The sequence below is a fragment of the Globicephala melas genome, chromosome 5 (assembly GCF_963455315.2).
Source record: "Globicephala melas chromosome 5, mGloMel1.2, whole genome shotgun sequence".
NCBI classification, from domain to species: domain Eukaryota; kingdom Metazoa; phylum Chordata; class Mammalia; order Artiodactyla; family Delphinidae; genus Globicephala; species Globicephala melas.
The window spans coordinates 89912871-89939099 of record NC_083318.1 but is presented as its reverse complement, the minus strand read 5'-3'; the positions used below and the strand labels follow the sequence as shown (position 1 = coordinate 89939099).

Here is a 26229-nt window from a genome sequence, read left to right as displayed (position 1 = left end):
ATAAAAGAAGAATAACAATACCATCTTCTCAATAAACCATTTCATTGATCTTAGTGGACATACTTTTTCTTGCTTTGAACCCTTGCATGATAGTACTTCATTAAGACTTGAATAGCTATCCTTACAATTTCTTATTTTACATAATTTGAACATCTATTTTATCCTCCTGCCTAGAGTGATGAAAAGCAATCAGAGGTAGGGACTTGGACTTATATTTGTATTCCCACCAGCACCCAAAGACGTAAAATAACAGGCGCTTAATAATTATTTGAAGAGTTGAACAGAAGCACTTGACACTCATAAATGCATAAAGTTACTTTATTTTAAGTATACATTTAATTTTGAAAAATATAAATGCTAAAATATCTCATCTTCTTCATCTCTTAATTCCATAAAAGTCACAATAGAAAGCTTCATAAAACTGTAAAATACTATAATGTTATAGGAATTTTAGGTTTTATATTGGAAAAAAATTATTAGTAATATATTGAAATGTTCTGTACTTTATCATTTTGTTCCACCATGTTGATCTACTTCACTTAAAATAAAAAGATGCATCATTTCTCCAAAGTTAATAAAGACTTAAGAGAATAAAAATAAGAGTATCTGAAAGTGCGTATTGATTCTGAAAAGTAATGTGTACAGATATGTACCAGCCATAAACATGGCTAAAAAGAGGCAACTATTCATTCTCTTCACATTGTAGGACTGGGACAAAGTTACTTATGGCTCTAAAAATTTCACTGGATGACTTTAGCCCTGAGTTGCAATATCTGCCTAAGAAACAGAATTCAGGATTTTTGTATGTACCCATAGAGCACAAAGAAATGAGCCAAAAAACAGAACATATCCAAATTCCTGGTCAAAACGCAACTTGACTGGTTAGCATATACCACAAAGCTTTTTTATTTCAGGCTGCAATGAAGCTTGATGAAATCATCATCTAAAAACTCCCAAGGCCCAAGCAAAATATCATTTGACTGTATTCAGCCACTTGGTGCCACTGGGCTTCATGCTCATGCTGTGAAGAGGGGATGTGAAATCTCATGGAATAAATAAGAAAATCGCAAGTTCCTGCACCAAAATCATTAAGTGGTATGAAAAGGGTTGAAGAAGGCTTTGTCCCATCCCCTGAACAATGTCAACCTCTGTAATACAACTCAAATCGTTTTGTTTTTGTTTTTTAAAGATAGTCAGCAGTCAATACATTTCAAGTACTTAACACAGTTTAAAAAAAAGAAGCAAAAACTTGGAAGACAATCGTTCTCTGTATTAAACACCAATATATAGCTGATAAAAGATTTACTCTGTGTGTGTTGGTGCATGTGCATAAAAATACATACCAACTGAATTTCTGGCGGCAGACAATTGTTTCTCTTTCCCCCTTTCTTTGAGGTGGTGGGCGGCTGACAATTAAAGGTTTGTTTCCCTATGTCTCTGACTTCCTCCATCCCCCCACCCCACTCCACTGCCTGCCTGGACCACAAAATGATTCCAGTTCCCAGTATGGAACACAAAATGATTAGGATTGCAAGTTGGTCACTGTTTTACATAGTAGAGTGACGTTTTTCAAGGAAAACAGTGTCTCCAAAAGATTTTCTTTCAAATGCAAAACCATGGGCCTCTCTGCTCTGATAAAGCAGACTCTTGACCTGGTGATGCTTTCCTTCCAATGGTAAGTCTGTACTACCACAGGACTTCTAGTTAACAACTGCACTTACTGCTTTACTTCTAACAACTTGAATCTGTTCTCTTTGCATTTACATCAGGAAGAGACACTTGGTAAAAAATTTACTGTTGTATTCTGTGTGTCCAGTTTACAGAGAAACAAAACCACCAAAAATCTGGTTAGTCCTTTATAGTGTGTAAATTCAGTTAAAATACAGATAATTCGGTGGCTCTGTGTGGACCTCAGGGTTTGTTTGTTTGTTTGGTAACTATCTGTGTTCCTCTGAAAGTAAATGATTTTTAAAATACTTCTCTGGGTTCCAAAATATTGAAAAGGTTTGATACTAACTGTTCCTTTAAGCAAATACAAGGTGCCACTCCGCATTCATATCATGAGTATTGACCTTCTGTCACAGAATATGGATCATAAATGAAGGTGTAGGTAGCTTTTAGATATACTTAAAGGCTGAAATACTGAGTTAAGTTGCTTCAGGAGTTCTTTGAAAGGGACAGAGAGGGGCATGAATCCTCAAATACTTGATTCATGATCAGAAAAATAAATTATTCTATTTAGAGCTTTTATAAAAGTGAACAAAAGTGTCTTTAATTTAACAAGATCCTAGGTTAGGCTAAATTTAATATGCATGGCTTTTAAACATTTTATTGATGCTCAGGAGAAACAAAGAGAAAAACTTCATATAGTTTTATATTAAGGTAATGAAAAACTAGATAATACAGAGTAATCATTTTAAGGATAGCTCTAAATACAAACATGATGCCAAAATTTGGCATGTGAGGTTTTAACAAATAACATTCACTTTGCTGCCTTCATTTTAATGAAAAAAATTGTAGGTCATTTGTGTCTAATTTGTATAAAATTTGAAGTTTTAAGATTATCAGATATAAAAGTAACAGTTAATTTAGAACAATACAATTTTTATAATCAAAATTTCAACAGGACAGAATTATAATTTAATTAATATAAGAATGAGTGGGAGTCAATACGTGCATATTATGAAACCAAAATAAGTGGTTTCGTTCTGCTTCTAGTACTCCTCCAACGACCGTAGTCAGCATATATCACAAATATAGTTATAGGAATCCAAAATTATGGATTCAACATTTAAAATGCTGTTTTTAATGCAGATTCATAATACATAATGCAGCCTATTAAAACACTACATTTAGATAACATGCTAAATTTGGTTAAAGATCTAATTTTCTTTTTTCTAATTTTCAATATGGTACTTTGAAATACACATACACACACGTATATAGACATGTATATTCTATATGCCTCAATCACAAAGAATAATTGCCTTTCAATCTTAAAGACAAGTGTATTGTTAAAATGTATATATATATATATATACCTCTGCGATCCAACTGCATTCTCATAGACACTTTATACATGTAAAAATGGTCTATCACAGTCCTATGCATTTTGTATTGTAAATAAGGGCTATTGTATCAGTGATGGTGACTGCCGTCTGGGTAATAAAGTATATTTACCCTCATCTGCATAACAGTAAGTCTCCTGGACCTCTGATGGATTTTTCATATGTGGTTTGCGTTTTACAAAAACTGACATGAGAGGCTAGATAACTTTGCCCTTCACCTACCATCACTCTGTCTCTTTCTACCCTTGCACATATGTGTACCAGCCACACACAGAGTACATACACAAACACACAAATGTTTTCAAAATGAAAAAAATGTCTAACAATACTGCATAGGACATCAAAATGGTAATACAATCAGCATCTTTGCCCGGATACTACTATTATCAAAACATCAGTTATTCCCATTACAAAGGAGCGTCTCCCTCCTCCCCCAATCTCCTTCATAGAACAGTTAAATTTCTCTTAAAGAAAGGGAAAAATGGATGCTTAGAAACATGGTGTTTTTAATCCGATCTAGCCCTCTGGCATACCCTAGAGGTGGTGTATCTGTGTATGTGTGTGTGTGTATGTTTATGTAAAAATCACATTATATACAATACAATTTTTACAGAAAGCCTGGCAGCTACAAATAAGAGGTAGAACTACTCAAAACTATGTTTCCTGCTGCAGGAAAAAATTCCTTTTCTTTACAGTAATTAAAAAAAAGTTTAAAAAATTGACAAAAAATAAGTTGCAGGTTAGGCCCCATAATTTAAACAACAAAATCTAGGAAGAAAAATAGTCTTCAATGTACTCAACAGATAAGTTCATTAAAGGGTTAAAAAAAGTTGCATAGGAAAAAACGGACATTCCAGCACTTGCTACAATGATGGCAATAGTTTCTCTAGTGGGAGTAAAGTACCTTTAGTTTTTCTTCTTTTGATAACTCTTAAGAGATTAGTGTTTATAAGCAAGAGCAAGTTAGAATAGCAGCACTTTTTCCAGTCCTGGAGAGTGCTATAAGTGAGAAGGGACTGTCTGGAGGTCAAGGTTTGTTTAACCAGACAGAAAGACAAGCCAGTAAGCACAGCTCCAAAGCTCAAGGGGGAAGTTCCTTCAATATTTTAATAAAAGGTGTTATAAGATCCTTAATACTTTTGCCCTCTGCTTAATAAAGGAAAAGGACAGGGTCTGTGTGTGTCTTGAGTGACAGAGGAATTTGGTTGTCAGAGGACACATTTGAAAGTATAAGAACAAATAGGGGATTCTTCAGATGTTGTTTTTAAGGAACGGTGCACTACTGTCTTGATTTTACCTATGCAAGAGAGAAGCAGAGAGAGCACTGTATTGTTTGGCCAGTGACCAAAAACCAAACCAAAACAAAAATTAAAAAATAAACAATTAGACAAAAAACAAGAACATAAACAACAAAAACTGTCAGTTGTAAGAAAGACAAACAGGTTACAATATAGTTTCTGTTCCCTTGCTCCTCCAGAAATAATCATTGTCTTCAGGCTCAAGTTCTATTCTAATTTGAGGCACAACTTTTACTGGAGTTCTAGAAGGACTAGAGAAAAAGAAAAAAGAAAAAAAAAAGTAAGTAACTCAGAATTCCTTTACCATCTGTCAAATGTTTATGCATTGTACAGAAGTCAAATAGGTTCTTCTTTGTTCTCTTTAAATACTTACTTCCTCCTTCTGTATTAAAAACAAACATTTTTTAAATGGGATGAAGTTACCAAATAGAGTTAAGAAATTCAAGTAAAAATTTCATAAGCTCTCACACCTAGATTAGGAAAAAAAAACAATCAAGGAAGAGGACTTCCAGGTGGGTGACACTGTCAGAAGTTGAAGGACAAAAAGACTGACATGAAGAAAATATTCAGAGATTTCACGATTTTGAAAATCAAGGAGGATCTGAAATCTCTAGAGTTGTGTTAAGAGGGAAGAAAACTATTGGAGAAGAGCCGCCAGGAAATGCCAGCTACCCTTAAAACAGAGATGATGCTGATATGACAAGAGCTAACATTGATCCTGGGCTTTACCTTAATGATACTGAAAGATTCCATTATTTCTAAGAGTAAGTCGAGTAGGTCTCTTAGAATGTTTTCTACAAGTAAAAGCTGGGATGAGGTCTGGTGACTAGATAATTTATTTAAGAGAAATTGTAGAGGACGGAGAACGGGGCGTTCTGCCGATAACCTGCCATTGGTTCCGTTTCTGTGGAGCGATCATCCCACAGAATAACATAAAATACTGGGCTGGCCTTTACCTTGGTATACCGAGTGACTGAAGGAAAGGAATTTTATCAGCATGATGTGTGGCGTTCAAGGAATGTTGGTGATTTTTCCCCTAAAAAAGAAAAAAAAATTTTCAAATCATAAATAATAGTCATTGGTAAAGTATAACATTAGAATGAAAAATGTTTCAATCTTCACAAAAATGGATGCATCTTTCACAACTGGAAAGAGTAAGAAAGACAAGTTTAGATGATTTCAATAAACACAGTATCAAGCTAACAATCTAAGTAGTGTGATGAAGTCAAAATCACTCAGTCTCTTTTATTCTAGGTTTTCTAGAATGGGCCAATGTTGTTCTTTGCAGCGAGGGGGCAGGGTAAATCATTTCTAGAGGGTGATAGCGCCTACTTAATGCCTAAGCCTTGTCCTTGGATTTCCTGCCATCTTTAGCATTCATAATTTTGTCCTGCTGTTATTCATGCAGGTAAAAAAAAGAAGATTTTGAGAAACTTACTTATACTGCAACTCTACTAGCAATTTTGTTCTTTCGTGGATTAATATGATACTGGAAAAGATTTTAGAATGATCATCGGTATTTTGCTTAAGTAAATTTCTAATATCATATCCACTACTTTCAATGTATCCTTTTAAAGCGTTTTTGAGAAAATGAAGAACAACTAGCACTAAATAACCAACTTGCCACAGACTTCTTCCAGGAGCCTCAAATTCTAGCTGATGATTTTTTTTTAAGCAGCCTTTAAATTGTACTTAGAAGAGCTGTGCTAGGTTATGATGCCAACAGAAGACATCCTTTCATAGTCTCTTTTTGCTATTTAATGCTCTAGAAATGAAAAATGAAACCAGACAATGGTTTGGGGAGCTTGAACTTACAAAGAAAATATTCAACTAAAGCCTGTTGATAGGACTGAGAAGAAAGTAGCCTTCATCACAAGTTACAGGCTACAGACTGGACACCAAAGTTGAGATTGCCTTAATTCTCTTTTCTTTAAACCAGCCTCCAAGATGGCCCCCAATGCACCCTGCCTTCTGGTATTCATGTCCTTATATAATTTCTCCTCACACTGTACCACGGTTGGTTTGTGTGACCAACAGAATATGGCAGAGGAGATGGTATATGACTCCTGAGATTTGATTATAAAAGACTGCAGTTTCTGTCTTGGTTTCTTCTCTGTTATCACTAGCAGCCATGTCATGGGCAGCCCTAACAGATGCCTATGAGCCAAGGCACTAAAATCTCCTGCCAACTGCCTTGTGCTTGAGCTGGGAAGCAGATCCCCAGTTTCAGTCAGTCTTCAGACTCAGCTCCAGCTAAGCGCTTGACTGCAATCTCACGAGAGCCCTTGAGCCAGAATCAACCCAAATCAGCAGCTCCTAAATTCCTGAACATCAGGAACTGTGGGAGGAGATACAGGTTTGTTGCTTTAAGCTGCTGAGTTTTGTGGTAACTTGTTACACACCAATAGATAACTAAAATACCCATTTTTTCATAAATAGTCATTCATTTCAAACTTTTCTTGGTAATTTCTTATTGAAGTTGAAGTAGCACTATCAAACAGAAATAAAAGTACTTCAACTGTCTTTTCCTGTAACAAATCAGTATACTTTGAAGTGCATGTGGATCTAAAAGAATGTTTTCTTCAAATAAGAACTCAAAGTAAAGTAGTTTGGAGGCACTTGCTGCTTGCTATTGGTAAAGCTTGAGATATTCACTAATGTTACCACAGAGGTTTTCACCCTTTTCAAATGGCCTGTTAACTCAATTACAAAAGCAAAGATGACAGGTCAAAAACCATTATACTTTAGCCACCAGGCTACTACCCCAGAAAGACCAGCGCAGTTACAAAGATAATTTTGAAACAGCAGAAAGGGAATGAAGAAATTAGGAAGAAAATGCAAATATCTTATAAGCTATACCCAAAGAGTGGTTGTTAATATTTTATGATTGCCAATTTAATTGAAAATAACAATTATTCCAAATTCTCAGTATTAACAATTGATTCATTGATCTTTGAGAGACCCATTATGCAATTTCTCTTTTGAGCTGATTTGGTCATTGGTGGAAGCCTAAGGAAGACAAACAGTAACAGACAGTGATGTAGTACTAGAAGCTGCCATTCTACATACCAGCAGAAAAAAGGGAAATCAATTAAAAACATGGTTATGAATTTAGCAATTCAAAGAAAACGGCGATAACTTGGATCAGAGAAAAGATGACCAAATAAAAACTTAAATGGTTATGGATAAAAGAAAAAGGTAAGGAGTGAAGGTCAAGGAATGTAAAAATGAAGTTTCATAATAATCAATGTAAATCTTCACATAGAAAAAAAAAGAAAGAAAACAGAAGAAAAGTTAATGAAGATGACAGTCCTAAAGTTTTTTCTCTGTAAGTGCAAATCATATTCAAGCTGGCATGCAAGAGGTTAGTTCTACTCACTGTCGGAAGGTTTGCTATCACTTAGGAAAGGTTGCTGTTCCATGATGTCCATTGGAATTTTAATACTTGGAACTTTTTCTGAGTATGGGCAGTCAGACTGTGAAAGAAATTTATAACAGTTTTTAGAAAGCTTTTACTATACAGACCTCCCTACCTCCCAGTACTGATTAAACCTACCATATTGTCATTTACATTGTACTAAGGAGAACAGCCTTAGATATAATCACTTCTCCTTTGCTGACTTTTCAAATTTTATGGCATCTTCCCCTCACATTTGTTTTCTTCTCTTCTGAGTTAAGGAGATTAAGTCAATTAAAACTAGAACCACACCAAATTGAGATCATTACAAATTAAACAATTGTAAAGCTTTCCATAAGCTGGATTTGCAATCAAATATTTATGGGTTAGTTGTATGTGTGTGTGAAGGAAATAATCTCAAACGTGAAAGACTGTAAATTAGGAGACTTCCTAAACTATAATATGGTCTTGAAATTTTTGTTTCATTTATGCTTTCTGATTCCACCTCCAGGAATATGATGACTTATCTTTCCTTCCAAGACAGGTAAGAAGACTTTTTCTAATATCCACTCACAAGGGGTCATTTACATAGACTTGAAAATAAACCATCTCCCTTACTCTAATATTCCATCAGAACTATTCTGTAGTTTAAGGCTCATCTCAATTTGCTCACACCAAATATATTTGGAAACTTAGCAAAACATGAGAAAATAAAGTCAAAAGGAAGGTGCCTATGATGGCCAGGTAGGCAGAGAAGAATCATAGCCAAAATAAAATGATAAAACCAGGCAGCTAATCATGAAGCTTCTTAAAGAAGAGACCACCTAAGCCAAAACTGTAACATATTTCCACAGGATTATCACTTTACTGTTTTTAGAATTCATTATATTGAATCTATGTCTATGCCTAGACTCAAAAGATGGAATTCATCTCTTAACTTAAAGTACCAAGGAGATGATGACCTTTAGCTGAAAGGGAAAAAATAGGAACTAGGGGTGAAAGGAAGTAAGAAAAAAATGAATCTTAACATAAAGCTACCACGCACATTGAAAATTTCTTTATGATGAATCTAAAGAGGGTAATGAGCCACAATATTCTTTTCAAAGATTAAGATATTGCACTTCACTTGAAAAAAAAATGAAGATGCCATGTGCCCCTATCTTTGTAAGAATGTCAAGGACAAGTTTTATTACAGTATTTCAAAGTTTCCCCCAATAATAGCATTTATAGATGAACTGGTTGGCAGCCAACCCTTAATCATAGCCTACTGGGCGGGTTCAAAAATGACTGAGCAGCTCAAAATATTGGCAAGCCATATTTTTCACTAATTCTGCTCACAAATATTAGAGTTGGAACTCCCATGCCCTTGTGTGGCTCCCTACATCCATGGATCCCACACCACACAATGACCAGGTGAACATCACAACAGCTACATTTCAAACGGAGAACCCCAAATAATGGCCTCAACACACAGAACGTATTACACAGATACACTCTGGCTGGATTCACTGTCTAGGATAAATATATAAGCTTGTTTGTTTGTTTGTTTTGGTGGGGTTGGGGGAAGAAGAGAAAGAGGAAAAGAAAAAAACAAGTATCACACATTATCTTCAAGAAATCTGTTGGAGATATGGATTCAAAATGATAAATATTATTAATATAAGAATAGCATTATTTAAATAAAATATGATTTGTTGAAAATCAAATCTAAGACTTAGAAGACCTTCTCAGGAGCTCATTTGATCCAACTTCTGACACTAGAGAGCACTAAATTGAAAACTTTCTTAAAAGTGGATATTTTATTACTATTTTTTTCTTAAAAGCCATTAGAGAAGAGGATTCTATAATATTATTTCATACATTTGTAATGTATAATGAATTTTAAGTTTGATGTCCATGTACATAAACTGAGGTACTTGTTTTGAAAATTCAAGATGAAATACTGCTTTGGGCTTCCCTGGTGGCACAGTGGTTGAGAGTCCGCCTGCCGATGCAGGGGACACGGGTTCATGCCCCGGTCCGGGAAGATCCCACGTGCTGTGGAGCGGCTGGGCCCGTGAGCCATGGCCGCTGAGCCTGCGCATCCGGAGCCTGTGCTCCGCAACGGGAGAGGCCACAACAGTGAGAGGCCCGCGTACCACACACACACAAAAAATACTGCTTTAATTATCTCAGTATTTCAGGCGGGTTTTTTTTTTTTTTTTTTCTCTAGAGTAGCCTAGAAATTTATTTCAAATTTTGAATTCTATTCAATGTGTAAACGCCTCGTTCTTTTTAATACTGCATCTTAATCTGTTCTGCAGTTTAAGCACATTCTCTCTTTTTCTGTCATCATTGGAAACAGAATATCTATATACATGTTCTCATTGAAGATGGATGGTGACAGTCACAAAAGCTCCCTCAGACTCTTTTTCTCTTTAGCTAAATGTGCCTCATATATTTAGCCTTTTCTTATTGGATCAATTTATCTGAAATCCAATTTTGTCTGTTGCCTTCCTTCACTGTACTGTTTCCAAGTTCTCCAAAAATAATTCAATCAGACAGCCTGACCAATCGAAAATAACCAGACAGGCCTGGATGAGAGTTTTGCCTTTGCCAATATGTGTACACTTAGAAAAATGACTTAACATTTCTCAGTCTAAATTTCCCCGTCTGTAAAATAGGAACAAAAATATACTATAAAGAGCTGCTTTAGCAATTAAGAACAAAGTATGCCTGATCCATCAAAATGATCAAGTACAGAGCAGACACCAAAAATTAACTAGACTCCCATGTTAGAATGAGATACTGGGGATTCCACTAGAATGGGGATACTGCACTGTGTAAAATCTAGAACAAACCTACAAATCTTCATATAGAAGGTGTCATTTTGGCTGTCCTTTCAAAAGGCTACTGAGATAAGCTATTGGGGTGTTTATGTGTGTGTGTGTGTGTGTGTGTGTGTGTGTGTGTGTGTGTTAAAGAAAAGCAAATCCCAGATTTTCTCTTAGCACTGATCACAGACCCCTACTGAAACACCAAGATTTCTGTGAAATGGCTTCCGGAAAAGTGGACATTTTACTTCTCAACTTAGTTATATGATTGCAAGAGGATCACCTAAATTATGACACTGACTGCTACAATTATGTAGAAAGACCCCAAATTCCAATTTCCGTTCCTTTTTATTGAAAGGTTACAGAGAAGTGATCTCAAATCATGTCAAATCCCAATGCAAGGATAAGTACAATAGCAGAGAACTTTGGTTGAGAGCCCACTCAAATAGATACACAGATCACAGGAGGTGAGATCACCAGCATTTGCCCACACTAGGCTTAAAATTATGTAAAACTGAGTTATTATCTCAAATTTAAATCCTGGATTATCAATAATAAACCCAATACATTTTATAGCATTATGAAACAAGCTTCCTTTTTATGTACGAGATCAGAGATTGAAGTTTTTTATATATGGTGGTCTTTGTTTTTTTAGAAGTCATTATATCATTATCAGTGTATTCACAGTTACAGAAAGACTTCAGAAAATACTTTAAAAAAAATAAAGAGACAAAATAAAGGGCAAAGGAAGGTGAAAAGTGACAAGTAGCGTGACCAGGTAAACATCCTTGAAATTCAGTCATACATCGCACACAAGGGTTAAAAAAATACCATTTTCACATTTGTTTAACTAACTTTGGAATTTTACTTCGGAATTTTAGAAAGCTCCTTACATCATCATTGTCACTGTCCAGACTTCCCTTCTTCTTTTTCTTTTTCTTCTCATCCTCCTTCTTTTTCTTATCCTTTTCTGGAATGACATCATCGAGGAAGCTGAGGTCGTGCTGGGAGAAGAGGTAGTCCATGCCTTTTCTGACAGCTACAAGTGCCAAGATCTGGAAGAATAAATATAAAAGGTAGGAAAGAACCCATGTCAGAGAAGTCAGAGTGAGTATTAATACTGCCCTAGCAAAGTCAGTAGAAACCTATTTTGTACAAGTCTAGAGTATGATAGAACTCATCTTGCTTGTATGGACTTACATTATGTAGACCATAAACATCTGCTTCATGGAGAAAGTTGGTTCATAGAAGTCTTACTTTAACTCATTGTATTTTGTTCACTGTACTGTATGATCCCTTTATTTGGAATTTCCGTATGAAAAGATTATTTTTTAAACCATTTTCTTCCATGTCAGATTTTTAATAAAATAACTAGAAGTTTCAAGGGAAAAAACAGCCTGTGTATGATTTCTAATTATTCAAAATTAAAACATTACACAGGTTTTTGAAAGTCAAGAAAATCTGTACAACGCATAGTACACTGAGACATCTTCAAAGTATTAATAATGAGGTAGTATTTGAGTTTGCACAGACTATTTAATCTGCTGGGGCAACTTCAATCACCACCATTAACTGAATACTTATCTTGAGTCAGATGCTGTGCTAAACTCTTAGACAATATTTTCTCATTTATTCCCACAACAAACCTGAAAGGTAGATGTTAGTATCTATCCAACAGCAGAGGAAACTAAAGCTTAGTGACATAAGTAAGTTATCCAAGATCACAAAGCCAGATAAAGGAAGAATACAAAGGGTCCCAGTTTTCTAACTCTAACCCCAGTATTCTTGAACTCTGTATCTTTGCTTCTATGAATTGCTCTTGAAGGTATCTTAAAGATGTCTTTGCTCAACAGTAAAATTAGTACACAGTAGGACTCAGAAGTCCTGGCCCTGCCTCAAATGAACAGTTGTCTTTATCCATATTATGCTCTATGCCAGCCTCTTCATCTCTTAGAGAAATTAATAACATCTAACCTATTGATATTACATGATTCTTTTATGATCAAATAAAAGCTCTGAAAGATGAAAAATACTTTATAAAGGTAAAATATTTTTTATTATTATTTAGCACAAGCAATAAGTGATTTACTGGATATATTTCAAATTTATCCAGGTCTAACTTTGTTTTTCCTGGCTTTAGCAAAACTAATACATGGGTAGATTATATTAATAGGCAGATGGAAGTCTTTTCTCATACTCAGTGTGTTTTCCAATAAGTTAATAGAGTTCTTTTTCAAAAGCAGAACATAAGGGATCATCAAGAGTAAAAATCTGATTCCACAAATACTGTTAATATTTGACACCATTTTTTCTGCTTTCCTGGAGGAAAAAACAATTACAATCAACCAGTATACATGATATAAAATAATAATTCTGGATAAAAGTAAGAAAATTTTTGTAAAAAAAAAAATATGATTTGTATATTAAAGTTCTATTTCCAAAGCTACAGGGGAGACAGAGCCAGACCTGAGGTTGGCTTTGTGACTTGTTTCAAGCATATGCATGTGCATTTTCTTGCAACAAATGTAAGGCTACAGTAAAAATTCAATGATTATTCAAAAAATAAAGTCTTAATTAAAAAGAAAAATAAATAAAAATAAGCCACCATAGCATTATTTCACCCACACAAATTCAATGATGAAGCCAAATACAAAGTTATTGTTTCCTTTTGCCCTTCTTTCACTTGTGATTCAGAGTGGAATGTTAGTTGTTTCACTTTCTTTCTCATCGTAACATGGCAAGGAGAGAGAGCCCAGACTTATCCTTAAACTTAGCATGATACAAAGGAGAAGAACTGCAAAAAATTAAGCTTCTCTCTCCATTTCTTCTATTCACTGGATGATCTCTCATAAGTTGCCAAACTGGTGCTCTATTATTTGGCCTGAAATGTGCTGTACTCTGTTATTTAGACAAATTCCAATGTACAGCAGTATTTTAAAAATAACTAACGTTATGTGCACTTGTGTCTACCATGTGTCAGGCATTGTGCTATATACTTTATATTCATTATTGATGCTCAGAATGAAAACAAAGATGCCGCTCTCATTTTATTGATGAGTTGATGGGAGCTCAGGGAAGTTCACTGATCAGCACAAACCAGAGCCAGTATCTGAACTCAGCTGTCTGACTCCAAGGTCAAGCCTAGATAAACCACAGACCTGGCAACCTTAAATTACAACCAATCAAACTGATTAGGTCAAAGCTGGAAAAAAACTGGAAGCCTCCATAAAAGACACATGTGTCATCAATATTACAATAACCACATGATATTGGTGTGACCTCATGGGTAGGTTCAATTAAAACAATCCCTACCATGACTGGAAAAATGATAGCAGCCACAGTTGACTTGAGGATCCAGAGCAGGGCTAGACAGAGCACCTGCAGGAAAGTGAACAGGTGGACTCTGCGCAGGGGGACATGGCGCAGGTAGATAAAGTCAGGCTGATGCTTCAGGGGCATCAGAAGCAGCTTCAGACGATCCATGAACTGGGAGAAGAAAGGGCAAGAGAGGACAAGTACATTACTTCAAGAGCTGCAGCACCAAGTCATCTCTTTCTGTCTAACTAACCACTAGTGATTTATATTCTACAATTTAGGCAAGCGATGTCCTTGTTAGAGGACACTGGCCAGGGAGTGCAGAAATATAGTCTAACACAGTAAGACGTAGTATGAGTCTTCCAATTTATGTTATTACTTTGCAGGAATATTATGCAGCTATATGAGATAAAGTGGCCACCAAAGGATAAAGCTTCAAAGCCAAATATAAAATAAAGATGCTCATCTCCTACATTCTACTTGTATTGTCTGCATCTTAGGAGAGAAGATCTTGTGCCTATTATTCTAGTAATAATATGCTGAAGGAAGACATCAAACTCATGTATCTAACTGTGCCGCAGCTGTCTTATCTGAAAGGAAGAGGAGATGCTATGTATCATATATATTTCAATAATGTTTCAAGGATATAAAGGAACTATCTGACTTGAAAATGGGAATGCATTGGTATTTTCATAAATTCCACATTATTTATCTATGGCATAACTTAACTAATACATTTAGCAATGAATTAGCATTTCTTTTCAGAGGAAAGCCACATGAACATTGCAGTGAGTTTCACAGCGTCAACAACTAGATACCTGATCTAGGAGAGGCTATTACACTGTCATGTATAAACAGGTACTAAAATGACTACTGAGCACCTATGTGCCAGGTGCTGTGCTTTAAAGAATAACTGCTGAGTTTACATCAATGCTGATGATAAGGATGATATTTAAGTACCTATCATAGGAACTTTCAGATGTAAGATGCTCACTAAATAGCTGTTGAATTGAATAATTATGCAATAAGAACTCTGAAATAATATCTCTACTTTCTTGCTGGAGGGAAGAGAAAAATGTAAAAGTAAATAGACTATCACAATCTTCTCTGAAGTGATTTCCTATCTAAAGAGTTTTCTTTCTTCCTCCAGAGCTATTTTTGACTGGTAGAAGTATTCCCATTTATAAAGACTGGAGTAATAAAATTTTTTGCTAACTCAGATCTTGCCAAAAAGGTCTAAAAGAAGAAGAGTCAAGAGAAAAGTAAAGAGAAAAGGTGATAGGGCAACACCATGGCAGAATTTAAGAAATCCACTAGCTGTCCCTTCAGCAAGGGATTTTTTTCCCCATTGTTATGGAATCGCTGATTTTTTCCCCTTCTATTTAACTTAATAAACATGTACTAAGCTCCAACCATCTATTACACACCTAGAACACATAAAATCAAACTTCTGATCTAGACTGACTTATTTAGGCCAAACAAAAATAAGAACTATTAATTTGGGGACCATATTTGTTTCATATTTTTCCATTTAAAGTAATAAAGAATATTTACAATGTCAGGTAAAAATATTTTTACACATTTATACTTCCCCAAAATTTCACGGGCACAAATAAACCCACATTCACATTCGTCTAGTCCCATCTATGAAAAACCACCTTGTATTTTGTAATAAATATCCAAATGGTGAAGAACTCTACTCAATGGACCTAAACAAGGAAAAATAAAATAGCCTTTTCTCTTTTTGAGGGTCTGGCCAGTTGCTCAGCTCCATCTGACTCTAAAATCAAATTAATCTAAATTCAATAAATAAAAGCAAGGACTATTACGAAGGGGTTTAAATAAATTCTTATGATGTTCACAGAACATGCAGTTTTTTCCCATTAAAACATCACTAAGTGCTAAATAAGGCTACAGTTAACAAGGTGCCAGAAAGCAGCAGCAGTACTTCCAGTTTCCTGGTGCCAATTAAATTAAACCTCAATTGAAAGACAAAGTCCCTTACAAAGTTTCCCCTAATGATTTTTTTAAAAGAGGGCCAGTTTTATCCACGATGTGACAGCTGAAGTTTTTGACAAAAGTAGCACATTAACCACATTGACTTGATTCTTTTATTGGTGCAAAACTTTTGATCAATGATCTCAGCCATGCGAAAAGCACATCAAATAAGAATAGACTGTTCTTAGTATAAGGTAAAGGCAAATGGATAAACAGTATCTCGAGCACACTGAAGGTTAGATTTCCATCAAAGGAAGGAAGGGAGGAAGGGAGGAAGGGAGGAAGGGAGGAAGGGAGGGAGGGAGGGAGGGAGGGAGGGAGGAAGGTCAGAGATAGCTCTCTCACTTTCCTAGACAAATAGCTTCTAACAGCTTATTTGGAGAATGGGTATGTATGATAACATTTGTTAACACAAGCTAACTTTATTAATTAAATCAGAAACACAGGTGAATGGTGGAGAAAGTAGGAAATAAATGCATTTTAAAAACTCAGCAGTTAAGGATTAGCACTTTTCTTCAATGACCTATTATTGGACTGTTTTTAATACTACTAGAAAAATATGACTCTGCTCAGATTGCTATGGAAAACTTACCTGCACACCATTAAGAGATGCTACCCCCATATACAGGAACACGCCATAGAGTACAGGCATGGGAATAAACTAGGATGGAAGAAAATTGGAGAAAGTTTAAAAACAATAATAATAAAAACAGTAAGAGAGACCAATAGTTTAAATAAAGGCTAAATCTGAGACTAAAAGATAGGACTTAATAATACAGTGACCACTGATCAGTGTGCTTAACTCATCATTGATAAACGTCTAAACTCTTTGTACCAGAAAGCAACAAAGGAGGGTGAAGGAGACTCAATTTTCATTTGATTCTTGTTTGCATTTTTTTTAACAATTAGAATGCATGACCTTAAAAATAACTTTTTAATGGGAAAAGAAGTCTCTGTTATCCTTTCCCCTTAAGAGGAATGACCATGTGAACTAAATGCTTGCATGGACTGTGAAGCAGAAAGAGAGGCAGAGGGTTGCCCCACTCCGGAGACCAAATTTCTTTCCCCATAGTCCGTTGACTTTTCTCTAAATAATTTTCACCAAATGATCTATCAGCTCGGTGTATAAATGCCTCTTTCAATTAAGTAAACATCAAACAACTGTCCTCTTTCTTCCTCTTAGGAATATTAAGAGGACTAATTAATGAGAACACTGCTTGAAAGGAGCATGGAGCATCTGGAAGCAATTAATTACACACACAGATTAATACACATCTTTTAAAATGGAATTAATACATTTCATGCATTAATTAGCAAGAGTCTTGAACAGTAATGTGAAGTGTTTTAACAATGGGAAGTTCCAAGATGATGTTCCTCAGTTTTGTCTATTCCTAGACCTTTGAAATGTCTCTAGTACTGTGGAAACCAAGCAAATCAGGGATGACTCTGTTTCTGGGAAGTCTTCTATCTGAACAACAATAAAAAAAAAATGGGTTCTCAAGCTTGGATTTTCAAAAGAAATTCAAGTTCAGGAGTTTTCAAAGCTCAAATACTAAAACCAAAATCAATTAAGTCCAATCTTACCAAATCTGCACAAAGGAGACTACTGTAGCCAGAAAACAGTATAACTTTAGAGTAATTTTTAAAGAACTATCACATGTATTAAGAAACTGAAGCACAGTTTCTATCAGCCTTTCCTTGTGATCACCTCAAACAGTTCTGTATCTGAGACCCTTTGGCTACTACTAGAGAAACAGTAAATTCCAAAACGGGTCACAACTGCCTCTAATTGTTAATTGGTTAGCTGTAAAAATTGTTAAACGTATATGGAATAAATATACTTCTTTATATAAAACATTGCATGCTTCTTCTAAAAAAGACTAACAATTTTAACATAATTAATTTGATCTTGAGCTCAGAAAAAAATAAATGATATTGAATGCTGAAGGTGATGGGAGGGACAGTGTGAGCGGCAGGGAAGCCATGTGGGCTGTAATACCCAACAGTCACCACAAAGAGGTGAACACATTACATCCAAGCCACTTACGCTGGGACATGTGCCTTTATTTCCTTTAAGAATGTGCGTGTTTCCATTCCCTATGATGCCTCCATACAAATTTACCAAAAGAATACAATAGGAAACTAACAAAAAGACCCTTTTATAGTTTTGACTTATTTCTCAATTTTAAAAATATCTTCTATAGACAAGGCCACTTCTATTCTTCCTTAATATATGAAGATTTCTTATCATTTCACTTCTAATTTCTTGGGAAGAAATGAAAGGTGGAAGGGGAAAAAAGAAGTATAGAGTTCATGGGAAACTAGTTAGAAATCCTGCAGTAGTTATTTTTTAATTTGAGTGTTTTTCTGACTTGAAAGAAAGTAATCACATAGATGATCTTGGACCTTAGCCCAACCCCTCACCTAAGCTTAGTTAAGTATTTTCTCTAATGTAGTTCTAATGCCAGAGTGAAGGCAACTTGTGCCTTGGTGCCTAGGTCTGTTCTCTCTGAACGGATGATGACAGGTTATTTGCCAAACCAACCACAAAATAAAATCAGAAGGCAGCATTAACTCAGAATGGGGAATGGGTAGGAGAACAGATTTAGATATGATAATGTTTTAAAAAAATTATTCTTTGGTGAAAATAGCACATATAAAGGAGACTATTAATTTGATTTTTAGCCAATTTCAAAGTGATACAAATGTCTTATGAAATGCACCATTTTCTTTTTTTTTTTTTTTAACATCTTTATTGGGGTATAATTGCTTTACAATGGTGTGTTAGTTTCTGATTTATAACAAAGTGAATCAGTCATACATAAACATATGTTCCCATATACCATTTTCTTTATGACAGTGTAGTGTCTCAATAAAAATCTTCCAGTTTGGAATTTGTGATGAAATTTAACAGAATTACTGGGTTAGAGGATATCTTTTATTGGATTTGGTTCATGAGTCATGTTAGGAGGTCAACCCTTAAAAATTCATCACAATAGAATTATTCATCACAATAGAAATTTCCCAAAGGAAGGAAAAGAAGACTGTGTTTTAAGAAGGTAGGATCCTACTTTAAGTTAAACTAGTATAATATACATAGTAATAGTAGGTAGACATTTTTATAAAGCAAGACAGGAGAAATTAAAATATAAAAAACACAGGGTAGGGCTTCCCTGGTGGCGCAGTGGTTGAGAGTCCGCCTGCCGATGCAGGGGACGCGGGTTCGTGCCCCGGTCTGGAAAGATCCCACATGCCGCGGAGCGGCTGAACCCGTGAGCCATGGCCATTGAGCCTGCATGTCCAGAGCCTGTGCTCCGCAACAGGAGAGGCCACAACAGTGAGAGGCCCGCGTACTGCAAAAAAAAAAAAAAAAACAAAAAAAACCCAGGGTATACTAGGTTCATAGGCATATCAAGAAGTGCCAAATGATAAAATTATGCAAAAAATTATATAAATAATCAATCATACCCAGAAAGCGAAAAAGCATAATTGTAAATAAATATAACAATGCTTTTAATAAAAATTAAAAATGAAAAAATTAAGTGCTTGACCCTATAACCAGGCAGAATAGTGAAACTGAGATGAGATCAATATTTAACATATTCAGACTATGTTACCAAATTTTTCAAATTCTGGTGACTTAACCCTCCCTTTGATTTTCTGATGGTGTTAGAGTATTCTCAAAAAAAATATGTAAAAAGGGTAAATTTAATAAAAAAGAGAGGGTGTAGCATCCACAGCACAGAATTCAGTATAAGAGTGAGGTCTCCCAGCAGAATCATAGTCAGTGTGTGGGGGTGTGTGTATAAAACCCAGAATGAGGTCCTGATAAGATCGTGGGCATAAAAGTTAGACAGACCTGGGTTCCAATTCTGGCACTACTGATTGTGCAACCCAGAGAAAACGATCAACTTCCCCTATCCTCAGTATTCTCATCCAGATAGTGCTTATGATAAAGATTACATAGAACAAACATTTAGTTCAGTGCCTGGCTCATAATAGATACTTTATAAATGTGGCACTGATGTCATTACCATCAGAACTTTTAGTAATAAGTCAAGAAGCCTACAAGTGCAAAGCACCACTTTCTTTGGCCCCTCTGTGGTGGGTTTGGGTGGCAGGAGTTTAGGACAGAAGGATGGCTACAGAGGTCAAACTTGAAGGCTTGGTTTTATCTAGGCTCTACAATATTGCTTTTTCAACTATAACAACTGTCTTCAGGAATATGTTATTAAAATAATATCCTAATACCCTTAAGCCTTAAAAATCAATGTAAGGAAGCTTCTGACTTGCAATCTGGTCCCTAGTCACAAGAAACTGTGGAGTGAGCTATGATGAGCAGTTTGTAAAAATGCCATCCTTCTCACTACATAAGAGAATCAGAAATCAGACCAGAGAAGCTAGGGAAGATCATCTCATGAGAAATGAAAATGAATAAGTTCTTAGAGGGCAAATACTGTTTTATTTAAAAGGTGGTAAACCATGATGGATATGAGATCAGGCTTTGGAGTCAGAACTGCCTGAGTTCAAATCTTGGCTCTACCATTTAAGAACTTTGTGACCCGGCAAGTTACTCATAATTTTTCTTATCTATAAAGTGGATTCAATCATAAGTAAGTATACTTTTTGGAGGTGTGACTGGAGAACTAAATATAAAAAAACCTGTGCAGAGCCCTTAGTCCAAGGCCAAGCTCAATAAATGGAAGCTTCTATTACAACAATCAACTTCAACAATATCAGCAGCAGCAGCATCTTCATTATCATTTCTCCTTGTTTTTCTGTTACTGAACAGAGTGTACGGCATACAGCAGGAGCTCAACAAATGTCAAATACAAATTAAACACTATCCTCCACATTTTAGAACACTGAACAAATCTGAAAGATAAATTTTGGCCACTCCTCAAGTTAAAGATAAACTAATTCAAGCAAAGGGAACAGAAGTAGCAGTGAACTTTTCTTGATCTTTATTTCTTCGGACTTGCCAGAAGTATGGAAAAAGTAAGCTCCAGGAACTATCTTTCATCTATTTGCTGCTCTTCGGTCTACCGAGTCTCCCCATACAGAACACTAGCTTAACAGGCAGTATTTCTGCTGCAGAAACACAGATCTAAACTATCTAGCCAGCCTAGGAAGCCAGTTATTCCTGCTTCCCAGCAGTTCTGTACTGAATCAGTGGTGAGATTTGAGGCATGCGCCACTGTTGCTGGCCAAGGTCAAGGGGTAGCCTCCTGAACTTAAAGCTAGTACACTATGATTCCTTACATTCTTCTATGTAAAAAGACAGATTTTGGCAAAGAGATCAAAACACAGGTCCATCAACTTCAAAGTAATCAATGTTCAAAGTAAGTCTGCCCAAGTAGGTACAGGGAACAACTACCCACACTGCTTAATGCATGGGAGAAAATAACTAGCATCACTGGAGGCCACCAAACCTGTGATGGATGCAGGGAGTTGGGAGGGAAGGTGTTGAGCCATCTCATTTTTAAAAGTCACATGTTTCTCTTGATTTCATTCATTTGATCCGCCTTTCAAAGGCAGCTCTTTTAAGTAAAACCGTTCCCTAAAGTCATCACCTGTTTCTTTAAAACACAGTCACACAGTGGAGGAAAAAAGATTCCCTCCTCCAAGGTAACTCATGACGCCACTTTCTGCGTGAATTCTGAGGTTAATTGTTAATCTTGACTTCTTCTTAGGCGTAACTTAGGTTTTAGTTAAACTACTCTCAACATCTGCTTCTTCCTGTGTTGACTTTTCAGATGAGCTAACAAGGGTTCTGTAGTGAAAGCACATAACTTACCAAACTTCAATGCTAAGAAGGGCACCTGATCTGAAATTGGCTGACCTTTTCAGATGTGATTCCTGAAGTAAGGAATAGCCTCACTTGCTGAAGTAACATACCACAAGAGTCAATGCTAGACTATTTTATCCTTGTTGTTTTTAAATCCAGGTTCCCCACAATATGTTGGAAACTACACTAACTAAACAATTTCATTTCCCACAGTTTGGGCAAAAGATGGCCTAACAAAAATGTTTGCTGAACTGCCTTTTCCACTGATGCTTACGCTGACTCTTTGCATTAACTCAAAGTTGCCAGGTAGAAATAGCCACAATCATGGACACGAGTACCTGAATGAGGGTGAGCCAGAACATGAGTACTTAAGGAAGGTCAAAGCAAAAGCAAGTTCATACTCACTGATCCCTTACATCTATCTTTTTCCTTTCTCTGTATTATAATCTGTTCCCGTAGATACTACAGTGCTTTTCATATCAGGGGCAAAAAGAATCATTGTAAAATGAAGAACAAAAGTGCTTTCAGCTTTAACTCCTCTGCAGCCATAGTTGGGTGAGAAAAGAGTTAGGAAGAGGCCTTGCATCTCTTCCTAAAAATAGCAGTTTATACACTGTTTGTTCTCTGTGTCCCTTTGGAACCATGCATGATCATTCGGTTGACAGATTCTCCAAGATTAAAGCCAATTTGCTATAACAAACAAACAAAGAAGAATTTTAAAACACATCTGACTTTTCTGAGTTAGGATTTTATACTGCATTATTGAAAAGGAATAATATAAAAATAAAATTAAAGAAAGAGTGGGTGGTGATGAGTACATACGAACTGATGGGAAGATTTCTATTTATCTCTTACTAGTGGCTTAAGAACTAAGAGACCCTATAAAAGAGACTTGGCAGTTGTGTCGTGTGAATCCACCTTCAGGGGTCCCAGGGGCAAATTCCTTCCTAGGAGAGCCTCCCACAATGTGAGGTCATAATTACCTACAATGATCTCTACAAGTTGATCTGTCCAGATGAGGTCCCATTGCCTATGCGGTAAAAAGCTGTCATTAGACTTTTCCACCAGCTGATGTGCTGGCGTCTACGGGGCAAGAGAGGAACACAGAGTACTTTGGAAGTGGATTTGATGCTGTGAAATTCATAACAACTCGAACCTCCCCCACAATTCGCTCTGCACTGGCCAAACTGACAACAGATTTCCCTCTGTCCTCACAGAACATAAGATCTGTCCTTTTTTAAGGTCCTCTGTATATAACCAGAAATGAACTCCTTGCAATTACTTTTAGTTTTACTTCCCCACATATTACATGAGATACATATTCCTTCATGATTCCAGTCAGAAATTAAACCAGCTAATTGACACTGTAGAAACCAGTGACAAAAGATGAATATTTAAATCTTTTAACTGTTTACAAAGTATTTTGTGCATAATGTATGCAGTAATCTAAATACTCTGAAGGCAGAGTCAGTCCTAGCTATACATTAAGAAATTACAGTTCTATTTTCCACAAATTCATCTGATTGGCAATTGACATATAAATGTGTTAATGGGAAAGAAATGGAGAGCTTTTGCCTTTCACTGTACTTCTGTATTCTCTGAATTCTTTCCAAGAATGTACTGCTCTATTACTTGTGTAATTAAATAAGCATTCAAAAAACCTTTTGAAAAATTAAGGTTGTTTAAAGATACACAAAAATTTTTAGAGAAAAATTTGGAAGGATATTGCTAACAGTGGGACTGTTGATAGCTATTAGGTCTATAGGTGATATTCATGCTTTGTACTGTGATGCAAAGCATAAGATACAAATTATCAATAACTGGCTAGTTTTGTTATGTAATAAAAAAAGAATAAAATATTTGTGTCACAAAAGAAAACTGGAAGCTTCAATGACAGATATATGTTAATCTTTTTAAGTACTATCTCTACTTCTAAATATGCTTTCATATATAGTTTATATTTACCTATTAAACATTCACCCCATCAATCAAACCTATATATTGACTCCTAACTTTCTAAATAATCTGTCATTTTTCTTTTTCAAAAGTTCATTTCTAAAGTTTTCTAGTTACAAATCAGTAATTTTATTCCATTCTTTCTTTGTGGCTATTAGGCCTTCTGATTCAAAGAACACAGAAACACAGTCAGCAATAATTAATAATAAGAGAACAATTACAAAATGATCATTGTGAGTCATTCATGTTATCCAGGAGTCCAATGTGGGAAGGGAGGGCAGGATTTAGGGACAAGTAAATGGGAAGTGATGGGAAGAAAGGATGTAGGGAGACTAGGAGAGTGAAAAATGTCATGGGGAGTGGAGTTCAGTTAGTTAGATTGAACTGTATGAAACTGCCATATGCGTAGGTCCAAAAATTTGAATAGTGGTAATTTAATATGGTTCAACCAAATAACTGCAATAATAATAATAATAAGAGAAGGAGTGAGAAGGAAATCAAGGTAGAAGTTTTTAAAGTCTTCATTCTACCTGACTCCTGCTTCATTCAGTGTGATATGATGTGATAACAATCTTGCAGATATTTCTTAAGAAATTCTACTGTTCACATATCCAATTATCTGTCAGTGTTCTGAGAAGGAGGAAGAAGTATTTCACATATTTACCTTCAAGATGGGAGCCATAAAGACTGACAGACCAGTCAGAATAAACACAAGGGTTCCAGTGACTCTTTGTTCCCTGAAACCAAATCAAAAGATTACCAATCTACCTTTTGTTTTCATAAACATGCTCTTGTCTTTTCAACTTCAGAAAATACTATACATGGATGGAATCACTGTTTGGCTAAGACAGCAAAGGTACGGATATCATATGTAATTAATACCTCAAGGACAGCATATAAACTTAACAGAACTACAAAATTCTCTTAAAACTATTGCAGTATGTGATTTGAATTCATCAAGAAAAAAGTGATTCTGCTAAATCCTTTGTCCTTTTAGAATCAGGAGAGAAAAATCACTTGCTCTGGTTCCACCAATTACTGGCCCACTTGAAGCCCTTATTTTTTAAACAACTTGTACTGTTGTGTAATTACACCTTCCTTCATAGGAGATAGTTATTACATTCTCCCACATTCTAATGAACAAACAGCTCAGGGAAATTTCCTAAGTGCAGTAAATCCCATCAGTCTCATTTCCAAATCTACAACAACAAAAGTACTTTTTAACAAATACGATTCCCATACAACACCCCCTCACCCCAAGAAAAATCACCCACTGTTGTGGCACGGGAAACGATGGCTCTGTCATGTGAGCTATTCACCCAAGCTCTTAGGAGCAGAGTCCGCTGCAAAATACGCAATAAAGTATAAAGGTCTCATAAGAGCTCTTCATGGCTACCCAGATTTAACTGCTGGAGGTCAAGGTTTCTCAGTGCTTATGGGACAGAAAATGAACTGGAAAATAAGAATTCCTCTCCTTTCACAGAATCTTATTTTGGCCGCGCGGCTTGCGGATCTTAGTTCCCTGACCGAGGGTCGAACCCGGGGCCCTGGTAGTGAAAAGGCTGAGTTGTAACCACTGAACTGCCAGGGAATTTCCTCCTTTCGTAGCATCTTGAGAATCATAAGCAGACTCAATAGTTTTAGGGAGTCTCAATAGAGCCAAAAAATTAAAGGGCCTGGTTATATATATATATGATTGTGATTGAGTATGTACCATAGCACTAAAATGACCTGCACGTTGAAGAAAATGAATGACCTGTCTGCGTTTTTACTCTGCAAAATTTAGTCTGCTGTTAATCAAAGGAAATGTATATAAGATAAAAAGTGAACTCAAGAAATTATGGAAGACTCTTTCAAATGAAAATTTAGTCCTTTCTAGAACATCAAGTACAGGAATAAATTATTCATCACCAGCCCTTTCTCCTCCACATTTGTCCGTTTCTTTCTGACTGACACATAGATGTGAGCATGGTATGTTTTATAGAGCCATTTTTCTCTGACGTAACACACCTCACTCCTAGGAATTTTGGTTGTTCTCCAGGTGCAGAAGTCTCTGTCTCCATCTTCAAACTGTCGATGTGAGCAATGGAGATGACAGTAGCAGCCACGTACCACGGAAGGGCCATGAAGGAGCACACCACCATGAGGATGGCCACCCAAAAGAGATCCAGGTGATATCCAGCTCCTTTCTGTAGCAAGAGGTAACAAAACCATGTGAAGAAAGCACTCATACTGCTATCTAGTCATATTTCCAGATGGGAGTTAAGATTACCCAAAGAAACCAATTCGCTTTGCTTGATACACGTATCTACCAGAAGATGAGGTCCTTGAATGAGACTTCATCATCCTCATACTATCCCCCTAACAATTAAACGCAAAGCTGCCACACGGCACACCTCCTCTAGCTTGATTTAAGTCACAGCTTATTAGTTGCTTATTGTTAATTATAGTCTCTGCATCCAATTACATAATTGGAACAATGGAGATATAGAACTACCTTGAAGAGCTACTGACATCCTTCAAAGAAGTAATTGAGGCAAATCACCTTGTAGGAACTTAAACGGCAGTGATAGTTACGGAGTAGAAGCTCAATAAA

The 26229-nt window shown here is 36.0% G+C and overlaps 1 protein-coding gene across 8 annotated transcripts in view; it reads right to left on the bottom strand.

The window, feature by feature from the left end:
* Nucleotides 1–302: 302 nt before the first annotated feature.
* SLC4A4 (solute carrier family 4 member 4) overlaps nt 303–26229 on the bottom strand; it is a 354361-nt gene continuing 328434 nt past the window's right edge. For 5 of the 8 annotated variants that reach the window (XM_060299449.1, XM_060299445.1, XM_060299446.1 and 2 more), the window contains 7 exons: nt 25644–25822; nt 24298–24370; nt 16482–16550; nt 13889–14062; nt 11470–11631; nt 5323–5402; nt 303–4617 (listed from right to left, as the gene is read on the bottom strand). In XM_060299449.1, coding sequence (XP_060155432.1) covers nt 4512–4617; nt 5323–5402; nt 11470–11631; nt 13889–14062; nt 16482–16550; nt 24298–24370; nt 25644–25822 — 843 coding nt within the window. In that variant the 3' untranslated portion in view covers nt 303–4511. Of the gene's footprint in view, nt 4618–5322; nt 5403–7745; nt 7843–11469; nt 11632–13888; nt 14063–16481; nt 16551–18667; nt 19243–24297; nt 24371–25643; nt 25823–26229 lie in introns of those variants that run through there. The other 3 variants (XM_060299447.1, XM_060299448.1, XM_060299452.1) reach the window with 2 other exon arrangements.